General features: G+C 41.2%; 1 protein-coding gene across 6 annotated transcripts in view; it reads right to left on the bottom strand.

The window, feature by feature from the left end:
* ARMC3 (armadillo repeat containing 3) overlaps window positions 1–26,562 on the bottom strand; it is a 103,417-nt gene that overhangs the window by 32,634 nt on the left and 44,221 nt on the right. For all 6 annotated transcript variants that reach the window (XM_054020681.1, XM_054020682.1, XM_054020684.1 and 3 more), the window contains exons 10-11: window positions 19,218–19,370; window positions 18,988–19,093 (exon numbers count right to left, since the gene is read on the bottom strand). In XM_054020681.1, the coding sequence (XP_053876656.1) occupies window positions 18,988–19,093; window positions 19,218–19,370 (259 nt within the window). The remainder of the gene's footprint in view (window positions 1–18,987; window positions 19,094–19,217; window positions 19,371–26,562) is intronic.

Below are 26,562 nucleotides of genomic sequence, written 5' to 3'. Positions count from 1 at the left end.
CATTTTCTGGGCTACAAACTAACCATAGAGCCCGTTTGGGAAAAATGTGTTTACTTCCCTAAGGGTATGTCTATACTACACGCCGGATCGGCGGGCAGCGATTGATCCAGCGGGGGTCGATTTATCGCATCTAGTCTAGACACGATAAATCAACCCCTGAGCGCTTTCCCATCGACTCCTGTATTCCACTGCCGTGAGAGGCGCAGGCAGAGTCAACGGGGGAGCAGCAGCAGTCGACTCACTGCAGTGAAGACACTGCAGTGAGTAGATCTAAGTACGTTGACTTCAGCTACGTTATTCACGTAGCTGAAGTTGCGTAACATAGATCGATCCCACCCCTCTAGTGTAGACCAGGCTTAAGTGTCCTAGACAAAAGAAAAGGATTGATAGGACTATATCTTACTTCCTTCAAACATGTTGGGATGGTTATTCTTTCTATAGCTTCAGTTTATTCCCCTTGTTCTCTGGGATCCCCACCCTCTGCTAAACTGGGGATGGATTTCTAATTTCTCCTGTCCTAATGTGCATTCTCCTTTTTTCTTATTGTTAATATCAGTGTTACTGGTTCTTGCAGTATTACAGAGTAGCAGAAATCACTGTAAGAACTGAATTCTTTTTCTTATGCGTTTGTATATGCTAGTTGATCAACTGACTTGAGGCATATGCCCAATTTACTATTTTTTCTTAGTAATTTTACATTGGGATGATCTGTTTGTTAAACAAAAGTTGGCAATGCTGTTAACACAGGAAATACGCAGATGGCAATCTGAATTTTCCTTGTGCTTTCTTATTTTTATATCTTTACAGCAATACATACTCTTTAATAACTGTAAACTCCCTATTACAAGATCATATTTACATTGCTACTGCAACAGAAGAGTTTACAGTTTTTTTATTAGCTTCGGTAACTTTCTGTCAACATATTAATAATAGAAATCTGGATGCGCTGCTCTCCTTTTAGCCATAACAAGAATCTGTTGAATGGATCTCGCCAAAAATCCATACCAATCTCTCAGGTAGTTCTCCCAATTGTAAAACAATCATATACCCAAAATTATCAAGTAGACCAGAAATATTCATGCCATGCAAGTGTGTCAAGCTATTGATAAAAACATATATGAGCACTGCAGATCTTTCCACTCAGCAATCTCATTCAGAACATAAGACCTCTAAGTTTCAATCCCAGATTCCACTTTTGTAAAAATACATTCTGAAGCTTGGTATCTTTGTTTTCACTGCTCCCAGAATCTAATCAAGGCTAACATGGAATAGACTGGAAAAAAAAAATCCCGTAAAAATTACACCAGCAGGCAACAGGAATTGAGTGTATGCAACATCCACTGATTTAATTAGGGTGCTAGCCTGGGAATTGTGAGACCTCAATTTAATTCCTTACTTTTCCCTTCCCACATGACCTTGGGAAAATTACTTAGGACATGTCTACACTATAAGTGAAGACTGTAACTACTTATACAGCTTCCATTATTGTAGTATCTGAGTGCCTCCCAATCTTTAATGGATTTATTCTTCCAACACCCTATGAGATAGGGGAGTACTATTATCCCCTTTTTGCAGACGGAGATCTGGGGCACAAGTGAAGGTGTGATTGTAGCACAATTAGGCTTAATTACCAAATAGGCTTTAATCTAGCTCTAGAACAGATAACAATAGTCATGTGGCTATGTCGGCCCAGGCTAGAACCTGAGTATGTACCCCAGGTCGCCAGTGGGCTTGTAGTTGCACAGCTAGCCTGTGCTGCCATATCTACACTACTACTGTTATTTGCGGTAGCTTTATTAAAGCTAATACAATGCTATTCTTTAAAAATAATTGTAAGTCCTGAAAATTCAGAGGTAAAGATACAATTAAAAGACAACCATACAGGTTAAAATAAGGAAAAGCAGAGTTAAGTAGAGCTGGTCAGGAATTTTTCAACTAACCTTTTTTTCCTCAAAAAATACCAATTCATCAAAACTGAAACTGTTCACAAAACAGCGTTAGTTTCAATGACTCCCTTGACTTGAAAAAATGTTGGAAAAAAGTTTTGAAATTGTAAAAATGTTTCATTTCAAAAGGACATTTTGTTTTTAAATTTAAATTAATTAGTTGAAAAAAGTCTTAGAAATAAAAAAGTCATAATCATATTGAGCTTTTGAAAGTTTTGAAAATTTTCATTTTGTCAATTCCCAAACGTTTTCAACATTTTGACTTTTCATCCTGATTCAGGATTGTAAAAATGTTCAAACTCTCAAAAATATTTCAGGGACAGGAAAACAATTTCTTGGCCCACTCTAGAATTAAGGCCCCCAAAAAACCTTAACTCTGCCCTGTAGTGATGCCATGCTATAAACATACAATTACGATTAATGCATTTTAGTGTTTGTGTTCCCAGATTAGATAAAACTAATTTTAAAGACACTAATTTCTTTTCATTTTCCTCCTCATGGTATCACTACAGGGGAGAGTCACGGTCTGACACTAAGTACAAAATTTCATAAAAGACCCATTTTAAAATAAATTTTAACTCAAATAAATTGACAGATTTACTTGTAAATTCTCAGCAATTCTCTCTGAACTCAAAAAGTAAGTGCTATAAATTTAGGCAAGATACCGCTGTATTCTGCATACATAACGAAGAGGTTTGCTATTACTGCAAGACTCAAAACAAAGTTAATGATAAAACCATGACCTGCACTTCCATAATGAAAATAGTTTTTCCAAGATGCGTGGAGGGAAGAAACACAATGCCTGGTGTGGATCAAATGAAAATTTTGTTCATACTATTGGCATCCTGTGGGTGCAACAGAAAGGATATGTCTACAAAGTATTTTGGAGCGTGTGGGAGCAAACCTCCTATCCCGGCTTGACAGACACAGGCTAGCAAGGCTCACACTTGTGCTCTAAAAATAGTTCTATACATAGAGCTTTGAAGTTGTGACTTGGGCCTGGCGCTCAGGTTCTAAAGCCTATGGAGTGGGGCGGGGCAGCTCAAGATATGATCACTTGTATCTAAACTACCATTAATTTTTATATGATTGAAATCAAACCAAATCTGTCATCAGTTCTTCTTTATCTGTTAGGAAAGGGCTAGTAATGCTACTGACTATTTTGGGGGATCCTAAAAATCCATTTTATGATATGCCAGAGATTGTCACAAGTCCAAAGGACATTATCTAACAAATTAGTTCATTATTTAATTATTTGTATTACCATAGGAACCTGGGAGCCCTAGTCATGAACCAGGACCCCATTATGCTAGGTGATGTAGAAACACAGAACAAAAAGACAGTCCATGACCCAAAGAGCTTACAATCTAGACTCAAGGAGTTTTTGCCTGGTTTTCTCAATAGCCTGTTTCTTCTTTTATCTCTTTGGATATATCTGCACAGCATTTTGGAGTGAGTGGAGCAAGCCTCACACCTAGGTCAACAAATTTGGGCTAGCAGGGCTTGCACTAGTGCTCTAAAAATAGCTATATAGATAGGACTTTGAAGTTGCGACTCGGCCTGGAGCTGTGAGGAAGAATTCAATTAGAAAAATGTGAATGATAATTAGGAATCATTTAAGAACATCTTACTAAGATACCCAAAAAACCACAATCTCACAATTAGAATCATAGAGTCATAGACAATTGAGGAAGAAGGCTTTGCTGGTTTAAAAAAAAAAAACTGGTTTAGAGGGAAAGAGAAGTCAGCTATAAAAAAAAATAAAAAAATATATATAAACAATGGAAGAAAGGGGAAGTTGACAGCAATGAATATAAATCAGAAATTAGGAATTGTAGATAATTGATAATGGAGGCCACGGGACACAAAGAGAAATCTATGGCCTGCAGAGTTTGGGACAATAAGGAGTTTTAAAAATATATTAGGAACAAAAAGAATCCTGGCAATGGTATTGGTCCATTTCTATATGGTAACTGTAGACTTATCAATAATAATGCAGAAGAGGCAAAAGTGTTCAATAAATATTTCTATTCTCTATTTTGGGGAAAAGAGATGATATAATTTAATCATATAATGATGATAACACTTTCTCTATTCCATTAGTATCTCTGGAGGATGTTAAACAGAAGCTACTAAAGTCAGACATTTTAATATCAGCAGATCCAGATAACTTGCATCCAAGTGTCTTAAACGAGCTGGCTGAAGAGCTCACTGGACTGTTAATGTTGACTTTCAATAAGTCTTGGAGCATTGGGGAAGTTCCAGAAGACTGGAAGAAACATAATGGTGTGCCAGTTTTTAAACAGAGTAAAAGGGATGACCCAGGTATTTATAGGCCTGTCAGCCTGACATCAATCCCAGACACGAGCAAGGAGTGGCTGATATGGGACTCGATTAATAAAGAATTAAAGAAGGGTAATGTACTTAATGCTAATCAACATGGGTTTACAGAAAATAGATACTGTCAAACTAACCTGATATCTTTTTTTTTTGGAATAAGATTACAAGTTTGGTTGATAAGGTAGCAGTGTTGCAGTAATATATTTATACTTTGACTTGGTACTGCACAATATTTTGATTAAAAAACTAGAACAATGTAAAATTAATATGGCATGCATGAAATGGATTAAAAACTGGCTAAATGACAGGTCTCACAATGTACAGTAATTTTAAAAGGGGAACTGTCATCAAGTGGATGTTTTTTCAGTGGGATCCCGCAGGGACTGGTTCTTGGCCTTCTGTTATTTAACATTTTTATCAATGACCTGGAAGAAAATATAAAATCATCACTGAGCAAGTTTGCACAACATAAAAATTGGGGAGTAGTAAATAACAAAGAGGACAAATAACTGATTTAGAGTGATCGCTTGGTAAAATGGACACAGCAAACAATACGTATTTTAAAACAGTTAAATGTAAATGTATAAATCTAGGAACAAGGAACGTAGGCCACACTTACAGAATGGGGGACTCTATCCTGGCAAGCAGTGAGTCAGAAAAAGATTTGGGGGTTGTGGTGGATAATCAGCTGAACGTGAGCTCCCAATGCTATGCTATGGCCAAAGACCTAATGAAATTCTGGGATGCATGAACAGGGTACTCTTGAGTAGGAGTAGAAAGATTATTTTACCTCTGTCTTGGTGTGATTGCTGCTGGAATACTGTGTCCAGTTCTGGTGCCCACAATTCAAGAGGGTTGATAAATTGGAGAGGGTTCAGAGAAAAGCCACACGGATGGTTAAAGGATTAGAAAACATGCCCTATAGCGATGTGCTCAACAAGCTCAATCTATTTAGCTTAACAAAGAGAAAGTTAAAGGGTGACTTGCTTAATCTATAAGTATCTACCTGGGGAAGAAATATTTAATAATGGGCTTTTCAATCTTGCAGAGAAAAGTATAGCCCGATCCAATGGCCGGAGGCTGACGCTAAACAAATTTAAACTGGAAATAAGGTGCAAATTTTTGACAGTGAGAGTCAACAAGGGTTGTGGTGGATTCTCCATCAATGAAAATTTTTAAATCAAAATTGGATGTTTTCCTAAAAGATCTGCTCTAGGAATATATCAGGGAAGTTCTATGGCCTGTGTTATTTAGGAGGTCAGACTAGATGATCATAATGGGTCCCTTCTGGTCTTAGAATCTATGAATCACCACAAGTTAGGAAAGGCATGAAATACAGAGCTACGAATCCTGTACACTTATTTTAAGAACTGACTGCACAGGAGTTCTCCAAGATTGAGGCTAGACAGTCCCCGGTCCTTGTGAGTATGTGTGAAAGGAAGGGTCCATGGAGATGTTCTCTTCTCCTTCCCCTGAAGGGAAGTCAGGGACAATCGCAGCCCCAAGCATGACTGAGCAACTGCAATGCAACACATATCACCCCAAACAGGACAGCAAGGAGGTGGCCTCATGGCTCTGCCTCCTGTGCCCAGATCACATTGCGGAGAAGGCCCAGCACAATGGGGCAAGTAGGTAGCACTGTTCAAAAGTATGGGTGTAGACTATGCTTGCCCCTTGTACACCAGTAACCTTGGAGACAAATTGTGTCTCACAAAATCTGTCCCTGAACTACATATAGGGGGCGCAACTCCACATCACTGTTTACGCAGGGCTGTGCTTTATTGACACTCATGAGATAAATTAAAAAGTAATTTTATTTTGTGCCACTTCCACAACTACCCTACATCTGTTCTATTCTTTTCATAGGTTCTTATGCTGCACTCCATCAAGAGTGGGATTTCACTCACTCACAGCTCAGAAAAATCAAATGCTAACTTCTCACACAGGGACACTGAACTCCTTATGGACTTCATTTTCAAAATGTTTGTAATTTGTGTGCAAAATTACCGTGATTGTGTGTGAGATGCTTAGCTGTCCATTTATGCATGCATATACATAATTTTCATGCATAATTGCCTAATTTTATGCATAATTTATGTGCATCTTATTACACAAACTCATTTTTTAAAATCAGGCCCTATATATGTCAAATCATATGACTTCATTTCCACACTAGGCATTTCTGATCCAGCTCCATTACATAATTTCTGACTCTAAAACAACTTCAAAGCCCAAGAAAATAGCAGCAATGCAGAACTCTGAAACCTTCACAAAAGATATTATTTTTTCCTCCTTTTTAATGTTGTGCTTCGTTAAATCTTTGTTTGTCTTGTCACATAATCAGAATAACTAATCACAGAAGTATATATCCAATACATGTCTCTTATGGTTATCAAAATCTTCACCTATAATAATTTCCAAAAGCAACTTACTTATTGCTTAATATAAATTAATTTACCATGTACAGTATCACTTAAATAACTCTCATTGTTTTCAGTGATGTACAAGAGAGATTAATGCTGATTTATTTATCATGTATGTACCCTACTCCCTGATTGGGGCCACTATATGCTACCACAATGCAAATAATAAGTTTACAATTTTGATATCAGTAAACAAGAAATATTCATTCACTGGTTCAGGCCCAAAAACTCTGTTCCTGTTTTTGTTAGTGACAGGTACCTGGTTAAAAAGACAATAAACCTAGCAGTCTTGAGGCAACCAGGGCCTTAAGCTCCCTTGTTTGGCAGGGACTGGAACAGCTGACCCATTTAGAAGCCCATTAATGCATTCTAATATCTGTCATTAAATTTACCTGAAATAGTTACAAAGAGCTCAATTATAACACCATAGTATACTAAAACAACTAAAACAACAAGGAGTCTGGTGGCACCTTAAAGACTAACAGATTTATTTGGGCATAAGCTTTCGTGAGTAAAAACCTTTGGATGCATCCGAAGAAGTGAGGTTTTTACTCACGAAAGCTTATGCCCAAATAAATCTGTTAGTCTTTAAGGTGCCACCAGACTCCTTGTTGTTTTTGTAGATACAGACTAACACGGCTACCCCCTGATACTTGACACCATAGTATACTGAAATTCAAATCCATATTACACAAGGAGATGATAGTGAACCCCCTATTTAGACTGCCTCACTCTTTACATAAGAAAAGATTTTGGCATCTCTTTTTGGAGGAGCTCTAACACCTCCATTATTTGCAGAAGGGCTTTGAAATGCAGCAGAGAGAAAGCCCTTTGGTTAGAAAACGGCCTTTTCTTTGTCCCTTGAAATTCCATTTATGTTTAGCTTGCCTGTGTTGCTCAGAAAAATGATAGTAGCATGAACATTCTAAGCAGAAGCAACAGACACTGCAATGGGAACATCTGGGAGCTGCCAGAGGAGCTGCAGCATTGCGGGTCAGAAGAGAAGAAGAAAAAGCTACACCAGGCTCCCCAAAACTACCCCCTGGTCCCAGCATCTGGGTGGTCCATCTCCTCTCTTGGGGGCACCATATAAGGTAGGAGCTTCCCCAGATCCAGGGGAAGGGAACAGAATTATGCCAGGCCAGTCTTTCAGACATCCAGCACCTGGCCTTAGCAGCTCATCCTCCCTTCTGGGATCACAGTCTTATCCTGCCAACAGTTAATGTAACTCAACTGGTAGTAGTCTGTGCTGCTACACAGAAGGTTCAAAACCTGCTGTTGGTGCGTGATGGAGGGACTGTTACAGAATTTGTTTTTCCCTTTAAAACAAACTAAGAGATTACATATAAAATACTATGGTAAAAGAACATTATTAAATTTCCATAGTCAAGCACTCAGTAATTAGGAAATGCCAGAATTAAGGCTGCCTGTGCAACCTTAGTTCTAAGCCCTTGAGCACATGCATTATGATTAAATCTTTAATTACATGAGCACATACTCTTTTTCCTGCAGGACCCCTGCAACATTCAGTGCACACAATGGATTCACAAGAGGGCTGAATTAAAATTGCATGGACAACTGTAAATCTGTCATTTCCTAATTGTCACTGTTTGGCTTTGCAACCTAAATAAAGTTCTTTTAATACAGTTTTTTCAATGTATAAATACATATGTAAGAAAGATGCAAGAGCATCTGAAAATTTGCCTCATCAGATTATTTACTAAAATTTAAAAGTAATATTCAGAAAGCCCTGGCATCTTTAATTCATTAAAAAAATTCACTACAATGAGAAACTGTATCTCAATGTATATTACTGAATAGCCTATCAATGGCATGCAGTAATAAGGGGGTAGATATACCCTGCACTGCTATATGAAAAACAAGTTTGACTCCCAACCCTAATAGTCTCCAGCCTGGAAGGAGAGAGCTTCTTGTCATTCAGTGGGAACTCAATGTGGTCAGTTAAGGATTGTTATCTATCAGCTCCAAAAGTAGTCCCAGTCCTCTGCAGCTAACAAGGACAGTGATCACATTGCAAGGGCTTGATGGAAAGAGGGTTTTATGGCACAACAGATTTTGTCACCTTCCATTGGATAGGGTCTGTACATAATCGTTATCCTTCCAATTTAGACTCTCTCTCTTTTCTGTTTGGAATCATTTTTGACATGTATAACTACTACACAAATGCCTCCTCCAGATTAGGTACTCAGGAGGCCTGTATCTCAGGGTGGTATGGCATCAAAAGTGATAGAACATTTAGAAAACCTGAACTATGAGGAGAGGTTAAAAAACTGGGTATGTTCATTCTTGAGAAAAGAAGACTGAGGGGAGACCTATTAACAGTCTTCAAATATGTCAAGAGTGTTATAAAGAGGATGGTGATCAATCATTCTCCATGTCCACTGAAAGTAGGACAAGAAGTAATTTGCTTAATCTGCAGCAATGGAGAATTAGGGTATATTTTAGGAAAAGCTTTCTAACTATAAGGGTAGTTAAGCACTGGAATAGACTTCCAAGAGATGTTGTGGAATCCCCATCATTGGAGGGTTTTAAGAACAGGTTGGACAAACACCTGTCAGGGATGGTATAAATTTACTTGGTCATGCCTCCGCTCAGGGGGCTGGACTTAATGACTTCTTGAGGTCCATTCCAGCCCTATGATTCTATGGTTTCTGTGGGATGGAAGGAGATGACCAAATTTTCTGTGGCATAAAAGAGTTCTCTGTCGCCAACATATCCCTAAATTGTTTCAGAGCTGAATTGTCATCAGAAGATGAGCAACACTGAGTCAAAAACAGAAAAGTCACCAACAAAGGGTAACTCCTCTGTACCATCAAAGAACTCTGCAGTAAGCAGTGCTGTTTAGCAATGCAGCTACAGTAACCCTATCTAAGAGGAGAGACTCCTCCATATAGCCAGGCATTTGTACGTCACATGAAAAAAAAAAACAGCATTTGGTTGAGGTAATACCTCTTATACTGCACAAGGGAAGGCAATTTGAATTTCTACCTCAGGTGTCTTTGTGTCTGTCACCTGACATCATCTTAAGGCTACATATGATTACCCATTTCTGAAAGCTATTATGGCCTTAGATTTCAATTGAGTTTAAAAAAAAAAATTTAGAGTGATGCATTTTCCAGTTTTGAATGGAAGTTACTGCTTCAGTTCTATTTTATTAGTGCAATTTTACAAACTTTATTGAACCAAACCAAATCAATTTAAGTTACATTTCATCACAATGTGGTTATACACAGACTGAACTGCTTTGGGTAGAGACTATTCTTTCTTTCCTCTCTGAAAAGCACCTATAAGAACAATAAAACCAAACTAAAACAGTAAGATGTTCAGGGCAATGACTAACTGTGTTTGTTTCGTACAGTGCCTAGCAGAATAGAGTTTTTTGGGTGCAAATGTAAAAATAATATTTAACAGCTAAACCAAACAAAAATCTGTCTACTTTTAAACCTAATAGTACCACAAGAAATAATTCACTCTGCTTGTCACTAGGGGTCAGTATTAAGACATATTACCTTCATACAATACAGCTAGTGAAATTCTGCTGTAGGTTCCTCTTTCAGGAGTACAAACTTCAGTTATAAGAGAGACATTTAAACTAGGAAAAACGATAAAATCTGTAATATTATAAATGATCACACACCACTGTTTTAAAATTTAGCACTCAGAAGAGATCTTGCAATTTGTACGCATACTCAACAATAGATCAAGTATTTTCTTATGTATTTTTATACATTGATACTTCTATGTTAATTCTAAAAGATTATCTTGTATGGTAATAACTCTTTCATTTTAATCTAACTTGTGTGAGTCAGACCCAATCTATGATTTGAGATAGACAAGGGCTTTGTTTAAACTTTCCCTTCTCTCATAGCTTCCACCATCAAGCACTCCCTAGCACACTTTTAACAGAACACCAAATAAAATACAACATATTAAAAATTAAAATATCTGTACAATATAGTTTTATGCTTTTACCGTTTAATGGGGATGTGGGGCAGGGCACTAGCTGGGCTACTGATGAAGACATACATTCCAAATGTAAACAAACAGATTACTTAATGTTTCTTCCCTTGACAGCTATGCATATTTAAACACTTGTCGTCTGTATCATCGCTGGATATTGAAAGCACTTCTTTAAAAACAGTGGTTGGGTTCTCAGCACAGGAAAGGTCCATTTTGCTATTATTCATAAAGCATTGTCCAGATACAATGGACCAGTAGTTGAGCTAGGTCAGCAGACCAATGAATTTCAATAGAGGCTTGATCCAATGCCCACTGAAATTAATGGTGGAACTCCCCTTGACTTCAGAGGGCACTGGATCATGGTCTAGATGAGCCTTGTTGACAAGCAGCAAGTTCCTGATCTGGACCTTATAGCCTAAGATCCAGATCCTGCAATCACTTATACATATAAGTAAAAAGGTGCTCAGATACTACAGTTATAGAGGCCATACAGTTACCTAGATGGATAGAATTTTACCAACATGAGTAGCTCTCCTGAGTTCAATTAAAAATTAAAATGAAAATGAAAGTTTTTAAACCCTCTAGTCTGGTAACCATGCTCTTCTTGGGATGACGTTCTGTGATCCCCCAAATCCTGATGTATTATCTAGAAGATCCCTAGCAAGTCAGGAGTGGTCACCTGGACTTGTGTTCTATCACACAAGAAATCATGCATGTACACTGCTACCTCGATATAACGCGACCTGATATAACATGAATTCAGATATAATGCGGTAAAGCAGTGCTCCGGGGGGGGCGGGGCTATGCACTCCGGTGGATCAAAGCAAGTTCAATATAACGCAGTTTCACCTATAACACGGTAAGATTTTTTGGCTCCCGAGGACAGCATTATATCGAGGTAGAGGTGTACTACAACTCTCTTCAACCCTTCATGCAGCCTCAATAACCTGTTTTTCTCCCTCCTCCCCCAAATAAATCTTTAGCTAAAAACCCTATATTTTGCATGTACAACAAACTATAAAAAATATACATTTTGGATAATATCCTAATTTTTGTGGATAGTGTGAATGATTTAGCATGGCTGTTAAATCTTAAATCTATTCAAGAGCTTATTTCTTCCTTGATGATAACTCTAGTAGATGCTTAAAATTCAAATGTAACCAGCGTTACTAAGACAACTATAAAATGATATATATACTGAAACAACACTCAAGATAGGAGAGAGAGTCAGATCAGTTTATGCCTTACCTGCTTGTATATTTAACATGTTTAAGCCCACATTACCTCAGAGTGTATCTAACTAGTTTCATTTTACTTTTAATAATTGTCTATAGTATGGCTAGGTTATCCTATAAAAATGAAAGGCAATAAGATAGAGATATATTTTAAAAGGTTAATATAAGAATAGAGCCATATAGGTTCTAAAATGAGTTGTCCAGGATGGAATAATTTCTTTTCGTGTCCAATAGATGGCAGTGATGTTATAAATTAATAGTAAAACTTTGCTGAACTATAATGCCTAAAACCCCCCTGTGAACTAAGAGCTAGTTCTACTAGCACTAGTATATTTTGGGATTTTTGCATAATTTATATAAGTGAGGTGTTATGGATTTCATGGAGCTGGGACACTTTCTAAACAGACAAATTTCACAGGCTCTTTCGTGCAATTTATTTGACAATGGCATTTTGGTGTTCAAGTGACTGTATGGAACTTCATAGTTATACAAATCAGCATTGCATATTGTAATAGGGCGCTTGGAGGGCCAGGGGGCCTACTGGTTGGAGCACATGACTTCTGGCTCCTTGCTTCCCTAGCAGAGGTGCCTCAGTCCTTAAGAAGGTGTGGTAGGGGAACCTGAGCCCTCCCTCTCCACTGGGTCCAAGTCCAGGACCCTGTGTGATGAAATGCCATCAGGACTCTCCCAACAGAAAGTCTAATCTACTGCCCTGGGCTACTTCCTACCTCTGTCCCTTCAGTTCAATTGTGGCCCCATAGTCTGAACAGTCTAGAGTGGCTCAACTCAAGTAGCACCCCTTGTGGACTTCTTCCAGCTTCCTTCCACAGTCTCAGACATAAGAGGTAAGATTAAAGGGGTCCAAAATGTCTTTCTAGTTCAATCACACAGTTCTCTCATGGCTAGGTGTTCCTTCAGGGGTGTCACTTAGGGAGGGTTCCCCCTAGAGGAGCACTTGCCTTCCCCGGAGTTTCATACCACGTTACCATTTTACAAACAGGGGCGATGCATGGGGGGGGGGTTGCGGAGGCTATAGCCACCCCAAAATTTGCTTTAGCTCCCCCATAGCCACCCGTCCCAAAGCTGGGTGCCCAGCCAGCTGCTCTCCAGCTGCTCAGCTCCTGCCACCACTGCAGTATCCTCTTTTTTGGGAAGCTTGAGGAGCTCACCTGATGCTAGAGGTGGCCATGCCCGAGTGGGTCATTGCTGAGCTGGGGTGGGGGGACAGGGAGCCTGTCTGTGCTTGTGCTTCTGACTCAGGAGTGGGAGATGCGGCATGTTCAGGCTCCTGAATGCTCAGCTTAAAGAGACAGTGTGCTGACACACTCACAATCTCCCAAACACACCACTACCCCACATGCTCTCTTCTCACACTCTCCCTCACATACTCCCCCAACACTCTCTTTCACACACACACTCTACCTCCAACACTCACTCTCTGACACACACAATCTCCCTCAATACACACACACACTCTCTCTTGCACTCCTCAACACACACACACACACACACACACACACACACACACACAGAGTCTCTCTTACACATTCCCCCCAATACACACATTCTCTCTCACACAGTTGTATTATTGTTGTTGTTGTTGTTGTTACTTCTTCGTACTTCCTGTCAAAATGTGAAATGCACATATATTCTCTAATTTTATTCTTTCAAAAGTTCATTAATTATTACAGTACTGTTATTCTATTTTTGACTGCTCTGTGCCTTTCATAATTTTATTTCTCTTTTATGCTTAAATTTAATTCTTTGAATAGTGAGTTATAAAATGCCTAACCAGTCCTGGCTGGAGTAATTATGATTATTACTTTTATTACCATATTGTGCTTTGTCATTCATTATTTAAAGTGATACAATCAAATAATAGTATCCGTTCTAGAATGCAAATTTAGCTTGTACTCACCTTAGCAGTGCAAATATTACAAAAATTAACTAAACATATCACTTTAAACACTGGGCAGATGAAGATCGCTTATTTTCAAACTGTGTTTTAATTATAGCTGTAAAATAACTTAAAATTTGTATGAAAATAAATGTGGATCCAAGTCTGATACTAATAGTAATAATGGAGTCAAATGTTAGTGAGTCACATACATAGAATCATACAATCGTAAGACTGGAGGGGACCTCATCTATTCCAGTCCCCTGCACTCATGGCAGGATTAAGTATTATCACATGATCGTAACTGGTAAACATAAATGCCAAAATAATTTGAAGAATGAATTCCCATTCTTAAAAAAAGAGGAAAAAACTTAATCACGTATGTTAGAATTAAGTAAATACATTTTAGTGGAGTGAAAAACAATTGACTAAAACAGAGTAGTTAATGGCAGTAACATAGAGAAAGTAAGCAGATTTTATTTATTTTTAAATAAATTATTGTACAAAGATAGTGTACAAAGTATCAAATCTATGTTTCAGATATCTGTGTTAAGGTTCCAAAACTGATACCTCAAAGTGAGGGATTGGGAATATCTTGCTGTATTATCACTTGATTGTTCTAAACTTACATATAAACTTAAAATATGGCTTTAATTGGTGTTTCTATATATTTTTCTTTCTTTATATAGGAATTAGATACAGTGCTCCTGTGTCAGCTAATTTCTAAGTTATCTACAAAAAAAAAAAAAAAAAAAAAAACCTAGTGTTTTCAGGTGCCTAAGTAGCCCCTGGAATCGTGGTTAATGTTGCCCCCTACCATCAAAATCTGAAATGGCACCCCAGTGTTTCTTGGTCTCCTTAGCAGTTTCCTTTGGTCAGAGATGCTGTGCTTCTTCCCCCATGGCTGCCCCAGCTGCCAGGCTTCTAGTAATGCTAATACAGCCAGTAATGCTATAGGGAAGCAGCTAGCGTCTGCCTCCTTGCCAGTTAGCCCTGAACTGAGCCAGGTTCTCACCTTTTCTTCTTTCTCCACGCCTAGCACTGGCTGCAGTTATAACAGGACACGGCTAGCTGGTCTCATAGGCGTTCTTTAACCCTTTTTGTGCTGGTGTCAGGTTTCTTGGCTTCACCATGTATATCCCCCTTTATTAGGGTGGCTATTCCTGCATTCCCAGAATACCAGACATTCCGGTACTTCCAAGAACAGCATGGACCTGCCCCTGCTGCTATAACACCACTTCCACCAGTGTGAGCTTGGATGTATGGTGCGGGAGAAGTCATGCTGCATAGGGGAAGAGGGCACCCTTTTTAATGAGATCTGTAAGAGGGGCTGCAGTCCATTAGGGACTTTGTATACTCACCCACTGTTAGAGCCACTTTAATGTGGGGATAAGATTTTACGTCACCATGCACACATCATAACAGAATGATGCCTGGAGTCAACTCTGGGTTTGGGACCACCGAGCTCCGCAGCAGGGTCTGAGCATACCCTGGTTCCGCAAGCCCCACCACGTCTACAGGAGTGGCGCCAGGGTTTTTGCCGCCCGAGGTGGCAGCGCACCTCCTCTGAGCATTTGGCGGTGGGGGTCCTTCTGCTCTGCGTCTTCGGGGCACTTTGGCGGCGGGTCCCAGAGCGAGTGAAGGACCCGCTGCCGAATTTCCGCCGAAGACCCGGAGCGGAAGGACCCCCTGCCACCGAAATGCTGCCCCCCAAATCCTGCCGCCCTAGGTGACCGCCTAGAGTCGCCTAGTGGCAGCGCCGGCCCTGCACATCTGTCCATTCAGTCTTATGGATCTGGTCAACTTTGTAGGGTTTCCTTGTCAAGCTCAGTCCCCTGGGGTCCAAAACTTCTCAAAGCTGCACTCCATATAGAGGCACTCAAAACCAGTGCCCTGAAGACCACATGCAAAACACTTGTCTCGGTCTTTGCTGTTATGATTGGGCCTTCCTCTGGATATTTGGGAGGTCCCTGTGCATGGGAACACCCTAGTTCAGGGACCTGTGATATTCCCTTCTTAAACTCTAGTGGGTTGGCAGTTTCCCAGTCTGAGGTGTGGGTCAAAGGCTCTGCACTTTTGGTCCAGGGTATCCATGTGCCTCTTGATCGTCAGGCCACTCCTGAGTCCAGGTGAGGAGGGAGTAGGTTGAAGCTCCTCAAGATGTTCACTTCCATGGCCCGCTCCATCATTTGGCAGTGTGGGACCCTTGCTCCCAGCAGGTCCCTGGTGGAGTGTTAGTATCGGGTCCTGGCAACCAGATAATTTTCCATGAAAGAAACAGTGTCAGTCAGGGTTTTGGAATGATGTCACATCACCCATTGTTTTCCTCCAGTGGGCAGTATCTGGGTGAACTGTTCGAATAGGACAAGCTTGGCAACCTGAGCATCCATCCTCATCTCATTGCTTCTGGGTAACCAGGTGAGGTCTTGGTTCCAGAGGGCACTGCTCATTGTGGAAGTGTTGCCGGCACATCTCTTCCACAATGTCCCAGGCATCAAGAATGTCTGCCTTGACCTGAGCATACTGGATATGAGTCAACAGTGTGCCCTTGTTGCTAACGGCATTTTGGGCTGTATAAGTAGGGGCATTGCCAACAGATCGAGGGACGTGATCATTCCCCTCTATTCGACATTGATGAGGCCTCATCTGGAGTACTGTGTCCAGTTTTGGGCCCCACACTACAAGAAGGATGTGGAAAAATTGGAAAGAGTCCAGCGGAGGGCAACAAAAATGATTAGGGGGCTGGAGCACATGACTTATGAGGAGAGGCTGAGGGAATTGGGATTGTTTAGTCTGCAGAAGAGAAGAATGAGGGGGGATTTGATAGCTGCTTTCAACTACATGAAAGGGGGTTCCAAAGAGGATGGATCTAGACTGTTCTCAGTGGTACCTGATGACAGAACAAGGAGTAATGGTCTCAAGTTGCAGTTGGGGAGATTTAGGTTGGATATTAGGAAAAACTTTTTCACTAGGAGGGTGGTGAAGCACTGGAATGGTTTATCTAGGCAGGTGGTGGAATTTCCTTCCTTAGAGGTTTTTAAGGTCAGGCTTGACAAAGTCCTGGCTGGGATGATTTAGTTGGGAATTGGGCCTGCTTTGAGCAGGGGGTTGGACTAGATGACCTCCTGAGGTCCCTTCCAACCCTGATATTCTATGATTCTATGATACTCTCGGACCGCAACAGGGTCTTTAAAGCACGATACAGTTGTGCCATCCCAGTTAGGCATGGAGCCAGCAAAACAGCTCTTTGGTTTAGGGGCCATCAGGCCACCATAGCCACTTGCTCAAAGATTTCAAGGAAGGCTTCAGGATTGTCATTAGGCGGCAGCTTGGTAAGCCTGACCGGCAGTGGCCAGGGCTAGGTTGAGTTTCACTGCCACCACTGTATCAGATGGCTGTAGTATCACGACCACCTGCTGTACCAGCTGCTGCTGCTGCTGGACTGCTAAATTGTGAATCAAAAGCTGCTGCTGGTTGGCCATTTGTTGGAACACTTGTTGCTGATGATGATTATGCGCATTCTGATTGGCCATTCATTTTAGCAGCTGATCCATCTCCATTAAGCTATGGGAGGAGGTGTTTTCATTAGGGTGTTTCCCCCTGCGCCCAGACTTCCTTATGCAAGGACTAGGGCATCTGCCTTCATTCTCTACCGATTTTGTAATAGGGTGCATGGAGAGCCAGGTGGCCTTGTGATTGGAACACCTGACTTCTGGCCCCTTGCTTCCCTAGCAGAGGTGCCTCAGTCCTTAAGAAGGGACCCTATGGAAGCAACGCTTCCCAGCAAAGAGTCTAAGTCCACTGCCCTGGGCTACTTCCCACCGCTGTCCCTTCAATTTGGCGTGTGGCCCCTATAGTCCAAATAGTCTGCAGAGGCTCAACTCAAGTAGTATCCCATTGTGGACCTTTTGCAGCATGTTGCCACAGCCTTAGGTCCTTCTGGGCAGGGCAGACATAAAATTGGAGGGGCCTAACTCCAAAATGTCTCTATAGTTCAATCACACCGTTCACTCACTGCTGGGTGCTCCTTGGTCTCCTCAGCAGTCTCCCTCAGTCCCTAAATGCTTCTTCCCCAGTGGCTACCCCTCTTTAAGTTAGCCACTATGCTGTTCTTATCACACAAAAATTTATATGTTGCTGTTGGCTTTATGATTTAACACTCTGGGGGCTTATAAGAAGGAACTAATACATAACTAATAAAATGGTTCTATTCTCATTAGTCCCACTTGTGACTAGAATATCCTTAACATCATTACACAGCAAATTCACATCATTTTAAAGATATATCTGCATTCCCATTAAATGTACTTACTTTCAGTGCTTTACAAGTGAGAGAAGAAACAAAAACAAAACTAAAACCAAACAATAAACAAACCCTGTTCTAGGATGAATATGGATTACAGTATCTCAGGCTGGATATTTTTTTTCAAATTAAAGAAAGGGTTAGTGTTTTTTTTAGTTAGATGAATATAAAACAAATAGGGGCCAGATTCTCAGCTGGTGAGCTGGAGCTATGCTGATTTGTATCAGGGAAGGGTTTGGCCCTCCCATTCATGAGTCTAAAGTTACTCTTTGGCTCATCTATGACTCAGAAAAGAGCTTCACTTAGAAGTGAAGTTGGCAGGTAATTAATTACAGTCACACAGCATTCATCCTGCATACACATTTAATGTAAGTTATTGCTTTCTGATCTGCATAGCAGGCCTAGGATCAGATTCACCAGTCCATGTAAGGTTGCTGTAGGACTGTGTGAGATGAGAAAAGTAAATTTAAACCAGCTTTACATTCCCGATCCTTGATCTACGCATGGATCAGCTCAGCCAAAGGTTACTGTAATTTACATCGGCTGCCCAGGGCCTCAATGAACAGTTTCTGCAGCTGGACACTACCATGCTGTAGGGATGTCCTGACCACATCCCTTACACTGGGGACTAATGAAGGTGGCATAGAACTGCCACACCAGCTCATCACCATCAAGAGATTCCCCTGGCAGCTGCAGCAGGTTAAAGTCTGGCCTCTTGGCTACAATACTGTGCTCTCTTTTATGTGCGTGTAACTCCCACTGACATTGACTAGAGATCTAGGACATTGACTGGAGAATTTTTTTAAATCAAAGTATGTCCAGATTAGTATTTGACATAGTTATTTATTAATTACACACTTACCTTGCATTGCTAGGACTGCCTGTTGTGAGATTAGCCAGAGCTATGGCAGCAGCTTCTTTTACCTCTTCATTCTCACTGCTTAGCAACTGAACTAGCTGGGGAATCCCTTTAAAAACATAATTGTGCGTATGCTGCTTTAAATAACCCCTGGGAAACTGTAAAATGATAATATGGTCTTTACAAAATGGAGCTTAATGGAGCTAATTCCATCTCCTCCCCAATTTACTCACCTTGGATTCCAAAAGCATCTTTGCTAGCTAAATTCTCACACATAGCAGAAATAGCTTGAGAAGCAGCAGCTTTAGCACCATCATTGTCAGTTCCCAAAAGGGTGATGAGGCATTTTTCAATCTCTTCTTCATGCAAAATTTTTCTATTTTCAGCTTCACACAAAACAAACAAAAAATAGCATTAATCTTCATAGAAATATGATTGCAAATGAGAAAAATGACATTGATTTGATCTCACACATTTGTTCCTTGCTTTTGATACAAATGAGAGACTAAAGCCTGGTGTGTGGCATCATAGTTCAAGGCAATTGCACCTATATTCCTCCCTCATGGTCCACCAAGGGCACTCACTCTAGCTCCTGGTTCCTCACCTGCCACCTCTCCTGGGCAGAGACCCACATTAAAAGGTAAGGGATATAAAAAGGATGCATTTTAATAACCAGCTTTAAACACAAATTGCCAAATTCAGTACAGAGTTTGTTCCCTGATAGTCTTAAAATCACAGAATTTGTGCAGACTCAGTGATTCAGCTTTCACGTTTTCTCTGTTTACTACAGTCATACTCATTAAGGGATATATTCTTCCCCCAGTTATTGCTAATAGAAGTCATGTACATGAAATTTAAAGGCAAATATACAAGTAAAAGAACAATTAAGCTGTGTACTTGATGGTTCTCATACCAGTCACGGTGTTATATGGACCAAACAAAAGGCAAGGGCAGATAAAAAAGTGCAACTCATAGTTCTTCATTAAAATGCAGCTTTAAAGAAAATGTCAAAAGACTTAGGGCTCAATCTTTCCCTATGCTGCACTGATGTGCCGGGGCAAGGAGGAGTGCATAGGAAATCTCTTCTTATTATACAAGCAGCAGCACAGGAGCTTTCCACAGCACTCAAAGGAGGGCTGGCCAATAAGCTTGGAGGCCTCACCTACCCCAAAATAGGTGTGATCTGAAGTTTAGAGGGCATGTCCAGCTCCCTCCCTTCACCTAGCTAGAATACATGTTGCTGTCAGCAGCCCTGTTCAGGGTAACAATAAAGCACAGACCAGAATGCATCCTCCCTGACTGGCAGGACTCTGTAGCAAAGGAAGCACTGGGTAGCAGATCTTCTGCTCTTCATCACTGTAATCACTAGGGCCAAGAGCCAACAAAACATTTAAGCAAGTGCATAACCCATGCTTGTGAATAGTCTCACTGACAGCAATAGGGCTACTTATGTGCTTAAAGTTATGCATATGGGGTAAAATTTTCAAAAGTTCATAAGTGATTCAGGAGCTCAAGTTCCATTGACTTTCAACGGGACAGATATATAAATCACTAGGTCACTTTTGACATTTTTGCCACTAATATTTAAATCCTTTGCTGAATCAGGGCCTAAGGCAAGATGCAGCCCTCAATCTGTGATCTAATAGAAAAAAAGAAGATAATTTTAATATTATTTATAACATTTAAATGCATTTTATAAATTATTTAATGTTATTTAAAATTGTTCTTCTCAATGAAAACTGAACTTCTGTGATCACTTTGGTTTGGCTAAAAAAAATTCTCAATTTGACCATAAAGCTAATGAAAACTAGATTTTAAATCAAGCCCTATTACTGCAGAAATGACTCAATGCATACCAGGGCCACCCAGAGGGGGGGACAAGTGGGGCAATTTGCCCCAGGCCCCGGGCCCCGCAGGGGCCCCCCTGAGAGCTTTTCGGGGGCCCTGGAGCAGGGTCCTTCACTTGCTCCGGGGGCCCCGGAAAACTCTCGTGGGGCCCGGGCCCCCGGAGCTTCTTCTGCTCCGGGTCTCGGTGGCAATTTGGAAGCGGAGGGTCCTTCTGCTCTGGGACCCGCTGCCGAAGTGCCCTGAAGACCCGCGGCGGGGGGTCCTTCTGCCCCGGGAGAAGGTCTTTGGTGGTGGGGGTCCCCGCCGCTGAAGACCCCAGGCCCCCTGAATCCTCTGGGCGGCCCTGATGCATACATATCACAAGGCTAGCTGTTTTCTCTTTTCCAGCCAGTTTCTACATATTTTATACTCATCTAAACTACATAATCTACATTACAAAGTATAATGCACAAAAACTCAAGTACTGGGAGAATTTTAAGCAACAGCAGAAAGAAACTTGGCACAGCATTGATGTGTAACAGCCAACACTCTCCAGAGGGCATTAAATGGGATTACAGACTGATTTGACAGGTAATAGACTTTGCTTCTGACCTGTTGCTTGCCAAACTAGTCTGTAATCCCTAATAATGCTCTCTGGGGGGGAGGGGGTCTTCTTGCTTCAGTAATTTGTTTTGATATAGAAAATTCATCATTGCTATATAGAATTTTTGTATTTTTTAAAAATGCTATTCTTATTTTTCCAAATGGCATGTGTGATTAAGGATGAACATTTTTTTCATATAGAGGTAAAAAAGATATTTACTGCCTACATGAAGGCAAATTTAGAACATTAATACTGTGCAGTAGTTCCTTTAAACTAGTAAATATAGCCATTTAAAATGTATTAGAAAGAATTAGAAATAACCTAGAACAGCAGATTTTGATTTGATTTTATTGTATACTACAGTGTACATATAAAGAAAATTATTAACATTTTAAGTTTTATTTTCCAATTGTATTCTAAGGACAAATATTTCTGGCTGACCCTCTCTCTATCTGCATGAGCTTGTCCATTTGGGTTTTATTATGGGCCTATTATGTACAATAAAGCAACATCATTTTGCACCAAAGCACTTCTCATGTTCAGATGCCAACACCATATTTGTAGTGATAAATCTCTTGACCCTGGAATTATTTGAATATATTGATTTAATACTACACAGAGCAATCAGACACAGGCAGCTAGCAGAGTCTGGAGGACCAACACCTCATCCCGTTTTTGAGCACTGAGCCCATCATGAACTAACTCTTGTTGTTTAGGTTTTTGTTTTTTTCTTCTACTTCTCCTTTTTTACCCCAAAACTAGGAACAAAGAGCCCAATACACTATTGCGCTGCACCTTGTGTAATCATTTATACCAAAGCAAAGTTAGGGCAAAGTGGGTGAAATATACTACTAAATTACAATTACAGAATTTAGAAACCATTTTGTTCTCACTTTGCACTCACGTAAATGATTGCATTATTTGTGAGACAACAGTGAATCAGGGTCAAAGCTTATAAACCATAACTCTGGATGTACAAAATAAAAGCCCTGCAAAGGAACTGTATTAAATCCAGAATTTTGTGGCACAACAAAGCAATCTTTAATAGCACAGTGATTAAACTGCCAGTTTGGCCTTATATAAACAGAGCACTGAACTAAAGATGGTGTCCAAAATTTAATAAAATATTTGCGCCACCTAAGTTGCTTTGTTCATACAGTGTAACTCTTTTGTGACATCTTTCCCAACAAAGAAAAGCTACGGCAAATACTTTTTTGAAGGAGGACATGCAAAAAAATAATGTGTTTACTAGCATCACATACATCAGGAAAAAAGCAACTTCAGTGACAGCTGCCAACACTACTTATTTCAGAAACTGACACTGGTTTATAGCTAACTGTTGTAGTCAGAAAATAGATACATGTACCATCATAACAGAGGTACAATTTTCTATTTTAATGCAAGACCATAATTCTTTTTCTCTACCCTGCTGGAAATGTTCTCAAAATCCAGCTGTGTTCACCAAACCTGCAAAGGGCAGATTACTGTATAAGTTATAACAGATTTTAATGATGAAGTCACATGCTGACTCAGAACTATAATGCACTATATTGGATTTCTGCCCAAGAAGTCATGCACTTACATTTTAATCAGAGTAATAATCAAGTACTATACCAGACACTAGGCATACTACTAATGCAATGAATTTACATTAAATTCAATACAAAAAATCCCCAAAACACAATTGCATACTGTTGATTCTGATTTTCCCCTGCACTGTTCCTGGTAATTGCTACTGTTCCACCTTTTCTTCAGCTAAGAAGTTAACTTTAGATCATGAACCTGGCTAGCTGCAATGTATTTAACATCTCCCTCTCTCCCTGGTGCCATGTCTAGGAGCTAATTTATTGGACAGTTTCACACTAGCCCAGTTTAACACGTCGTCCTTTCATCTAACTTTCAGCCACCCTAAATCCTACAGTTTTGAGGCAAATATTCTTAATTTTCTTCTCTAACCTCTATTTTTCTAACTTGTTTAATCTACGCCAGTGGTCACCAACCAGTCAATCCAAGAGTATCTCCCAGTCGATCACATTCTCCGGCAGCGCAGCGGGGCTGCCGCTAAGATAGGCTCCCTACCTGCCTAGGCCCCATGCCACTCCCGGAAGCGGCCAGTCTGGCCCCACAGCTCTGGGGGCAGAGGGGTAGGGGTCTCCCTCCGCAGCTGCTCCTGCCTGTAAGCACTGTCCCCGCAGCTCTCATTGGCTGGGAACAGGGAGCTGTGGCCTATGGGAGCTGTGCTTGCAGAGAGGGGCAGCCCAAAGGGGATGCAGGGGTGCGTTGGCCCTTTCCGTGAGTGGTGTGGGGCCAGGGTAGGCAGGGAGCCTGCCTTAGTAGTAGCCATGCTGCACCACCGACTGGGAGCCGCCGAGGTAAGTGCTGCCCGGCAGGAGGCCACACCCCAAGCCCCAGTCCTGAGCCCCCTCTCAAAGCCCGCACCCCAAACCAGCCCCAAGCCCTCTGCCACAGCCAGCACCCCGTACCCCCTCGTGCACTCCAACCCCTTGCCCCAGTCCTGACCCCCCTCCCAGAGTCAGCAGCCTGTAACCCCTACTGTACCCCAACACTCTGTCCCAGTCCGAAGCCTCCTCCTGCACCCAAACTCCCTCCCAAGCTTGCACCCCTCACTCCCTCCTGCATCCCAACTCCTTGCCCCAGGCTCAGTCCAGAGCCCCCTCCCACACTGCAAACCCCTCAGCCTCAGGCCAGAGCCCGCAGCACCTCCTGAACCCCAACTCCCTATCCCAGCTCGGTAAAAGTGAGTGAGGGTGGGGGAGAGCAAATGATGGAGAGGGGGGGATGGAGTGAGTGGGGCAGGGCCTCAGGGAAGGGGCGAGGTAGATCCTGGGTGGCCCTTAAATTCAAAAAGTGATCTTGGTCGTAAAAAGGTTGGAGACCACTGATCTACGCCATATATTGTAGTCTGAAGAAGAGACCAAGCCTTTATATTGAAACCATTGACTACGTTTGTAAAGAAAGATAACAAGAAGATGCATCATCACTTACAATTATATCCAATTATATAAGATTGTATATGATACAATAATATATTATGAGTAGTTCTTGTCAGAATGTGCTTTAGGAATGTCATATTGTAGATGTTAGAACAGTAGGACACCAAAATGCAAAAAAAGGTGAGCAAAGGAGGAAGAGAGGTATGTGTTTATATGCAAGAAGTAAGTGTGAAAGAAGAAATAAAAATATATTGTAGTTGTAGGAACATAAGTAATCTGTTTGGAATGCAGTACACAGAAACCTGTCACAGGACTATGAAAAATGGTGTTTACATTCTTATTGTTCATTTTTCCCCAGAATGTCATAATAAAATAGCAACACTGGAAAAATACATAATGAAAGTCTTAACACAATCTCCTCCTCTCCGATCTACTGTGCCAATCATCAACGTACAGAACTCTCACTGACATTCCATGTGTGGAATTTCCATTGACAGGTGGAGAAAATGAATCCATAGTGTGGACTGGAGGGGCAGAGTCACTCTTTTCATATAGCATTTGCAATAGAAATAATTGTAAATATTCAATTGGTCAAACTAGGAGGTTATGAGAAGAATTAGATGAGGACACAAGAAAGGAGACCGGAGAGGCAGGGGAGGGGAAGAAGAGTTTTTTCTAACTGTATATTAAATTAGATAATATGTTTACAAAATGTACATAGATTAAATTTATAATGCTGCCCTGTGAGCTGAAGAAATTGGAGATTGTCCTGTCTGAGGAAGGATGGGGTATCCCCTACAGACAAGGGGACAGAAGAGCTCCCTTTTTCTCCAACAGGACGTGCACGGGACCAAGGAGATGGTGCCACAGAGGGTACAGCAGAGGTTGCGGCAATGAGAAAAGATCCTAGAGATGTAACCGTAACTGGGAAATTGGGGGGAGGAAGGGAGGGAAGCCTCCTCTGAGAAGCCCTGGGATGGGTGTGGAAATATGGTGTCCCATCTGTGGCCAGCTGGGTCATTTTGCCTGAGATTTCCCAATCCAACCACTGAGGCCCAGTGCTGAGAAGGCCAGCTCCACCTTAACCTCAGAATACACTGTGCAACCGAATCTTTGGAGGCAGGGGGAGTCACACAGCCAGTTTATCAATGGCATATAATTTTCATGTTGAGCCATTCTCACACAAAGCTACTGCCCACATGTCATGCTACACCCTCTGGGGTGCACACTCATCTGTTCACCAGTGGAAGCAGAAGGTGATAGTTAACGGGGAAACAATAATTGTATGGAGAGATACTAGGATTGCTAAGACCATAGTTAAACTCCATGTAGTGAAACCCCATCAAATGCTCCCAGGGTATGAAACCTGGGTTAAAGTTCCCAGTGTAACGGCCTTCACACTACCTACAGCACAGACTTCCATACAGACCCATGAAGGTCAGGAGTATTGGTTGTAAATGTGCTAGCAGACATTCCATTTTCTTTGCTGTTGGGGAAGGATATTATGGCTTTTAAGGCAGAATGGGTGAACTGGACCCCTCAGTTAACTCCAAAGCTGCAAGGGACCATGTCAGCCAAAATGCAAATGGAGCAGGTGACAGGGAGAAGTAGGGCTGGGTATCCCCTGCATGTAACAAAAGAAACTGATACTTGAGATAGCCACAAAGAAGGGGGAAGTCTGAAGTTATAAAAGGTATTGGCAGACATGCCAGCCAGGGAACAAACTTGTGGGTTCCCCTAGGATGCCAGACAAGCACCCTAGTTATACCCACTTCTTTATGGGGGAGATCTGACAGATATTGCAACCCTATGCAGTATCTTTGGGGACCTTTGTATTACTTTTATGAATGGTTTACATAGGATTGTGTTCTACTCCATAGAGGAGGGTTACCACATCTCCTATAGGAGCTAAAACTGTAGGGGGTGATTACTTCTGAGATTGTCAACTCCAGAGAAGTTCTACCCCTGAGGTGGTTTGTGTATACTAGTTCAAGCTGGGTTTTCCAGAAAGTAGGAAACAAAGAAAGGGCGTTTGGTATAAAAGGATGAGCTTGAACTGACACAAGGCCTTCATTTTGTTTCAGCAAACAAATAGGATCCTTCTGCATGGGTTGGGGCCGCTGCTGGACAGAAGGTCCTGTCTGTTTGTGGTCAGAAAGAAAGCCCTGTTCGTTTAAACTCAGCCTTTTATAC

Source organism: Malaclemys terrapin, chromosome 2 (assembly GCF_027887155.1).
Source record: "Malaclemys terrapin pileata isolate rMalTer1 chromosome 2, rMalTer1.hap1, whole genome shotgun sequence".
Taxonomy (NCBI): domain Eukaryota; kingdom Metazoa; phylum Chordata; order Testudines; family Emydidae; genus Malaclemys; species Malaclemys terrapin.
Note: the sequence above shows the minus strand (reverse complement) of the source record. Positions and strands in the feature narration are given on the sequence as shown.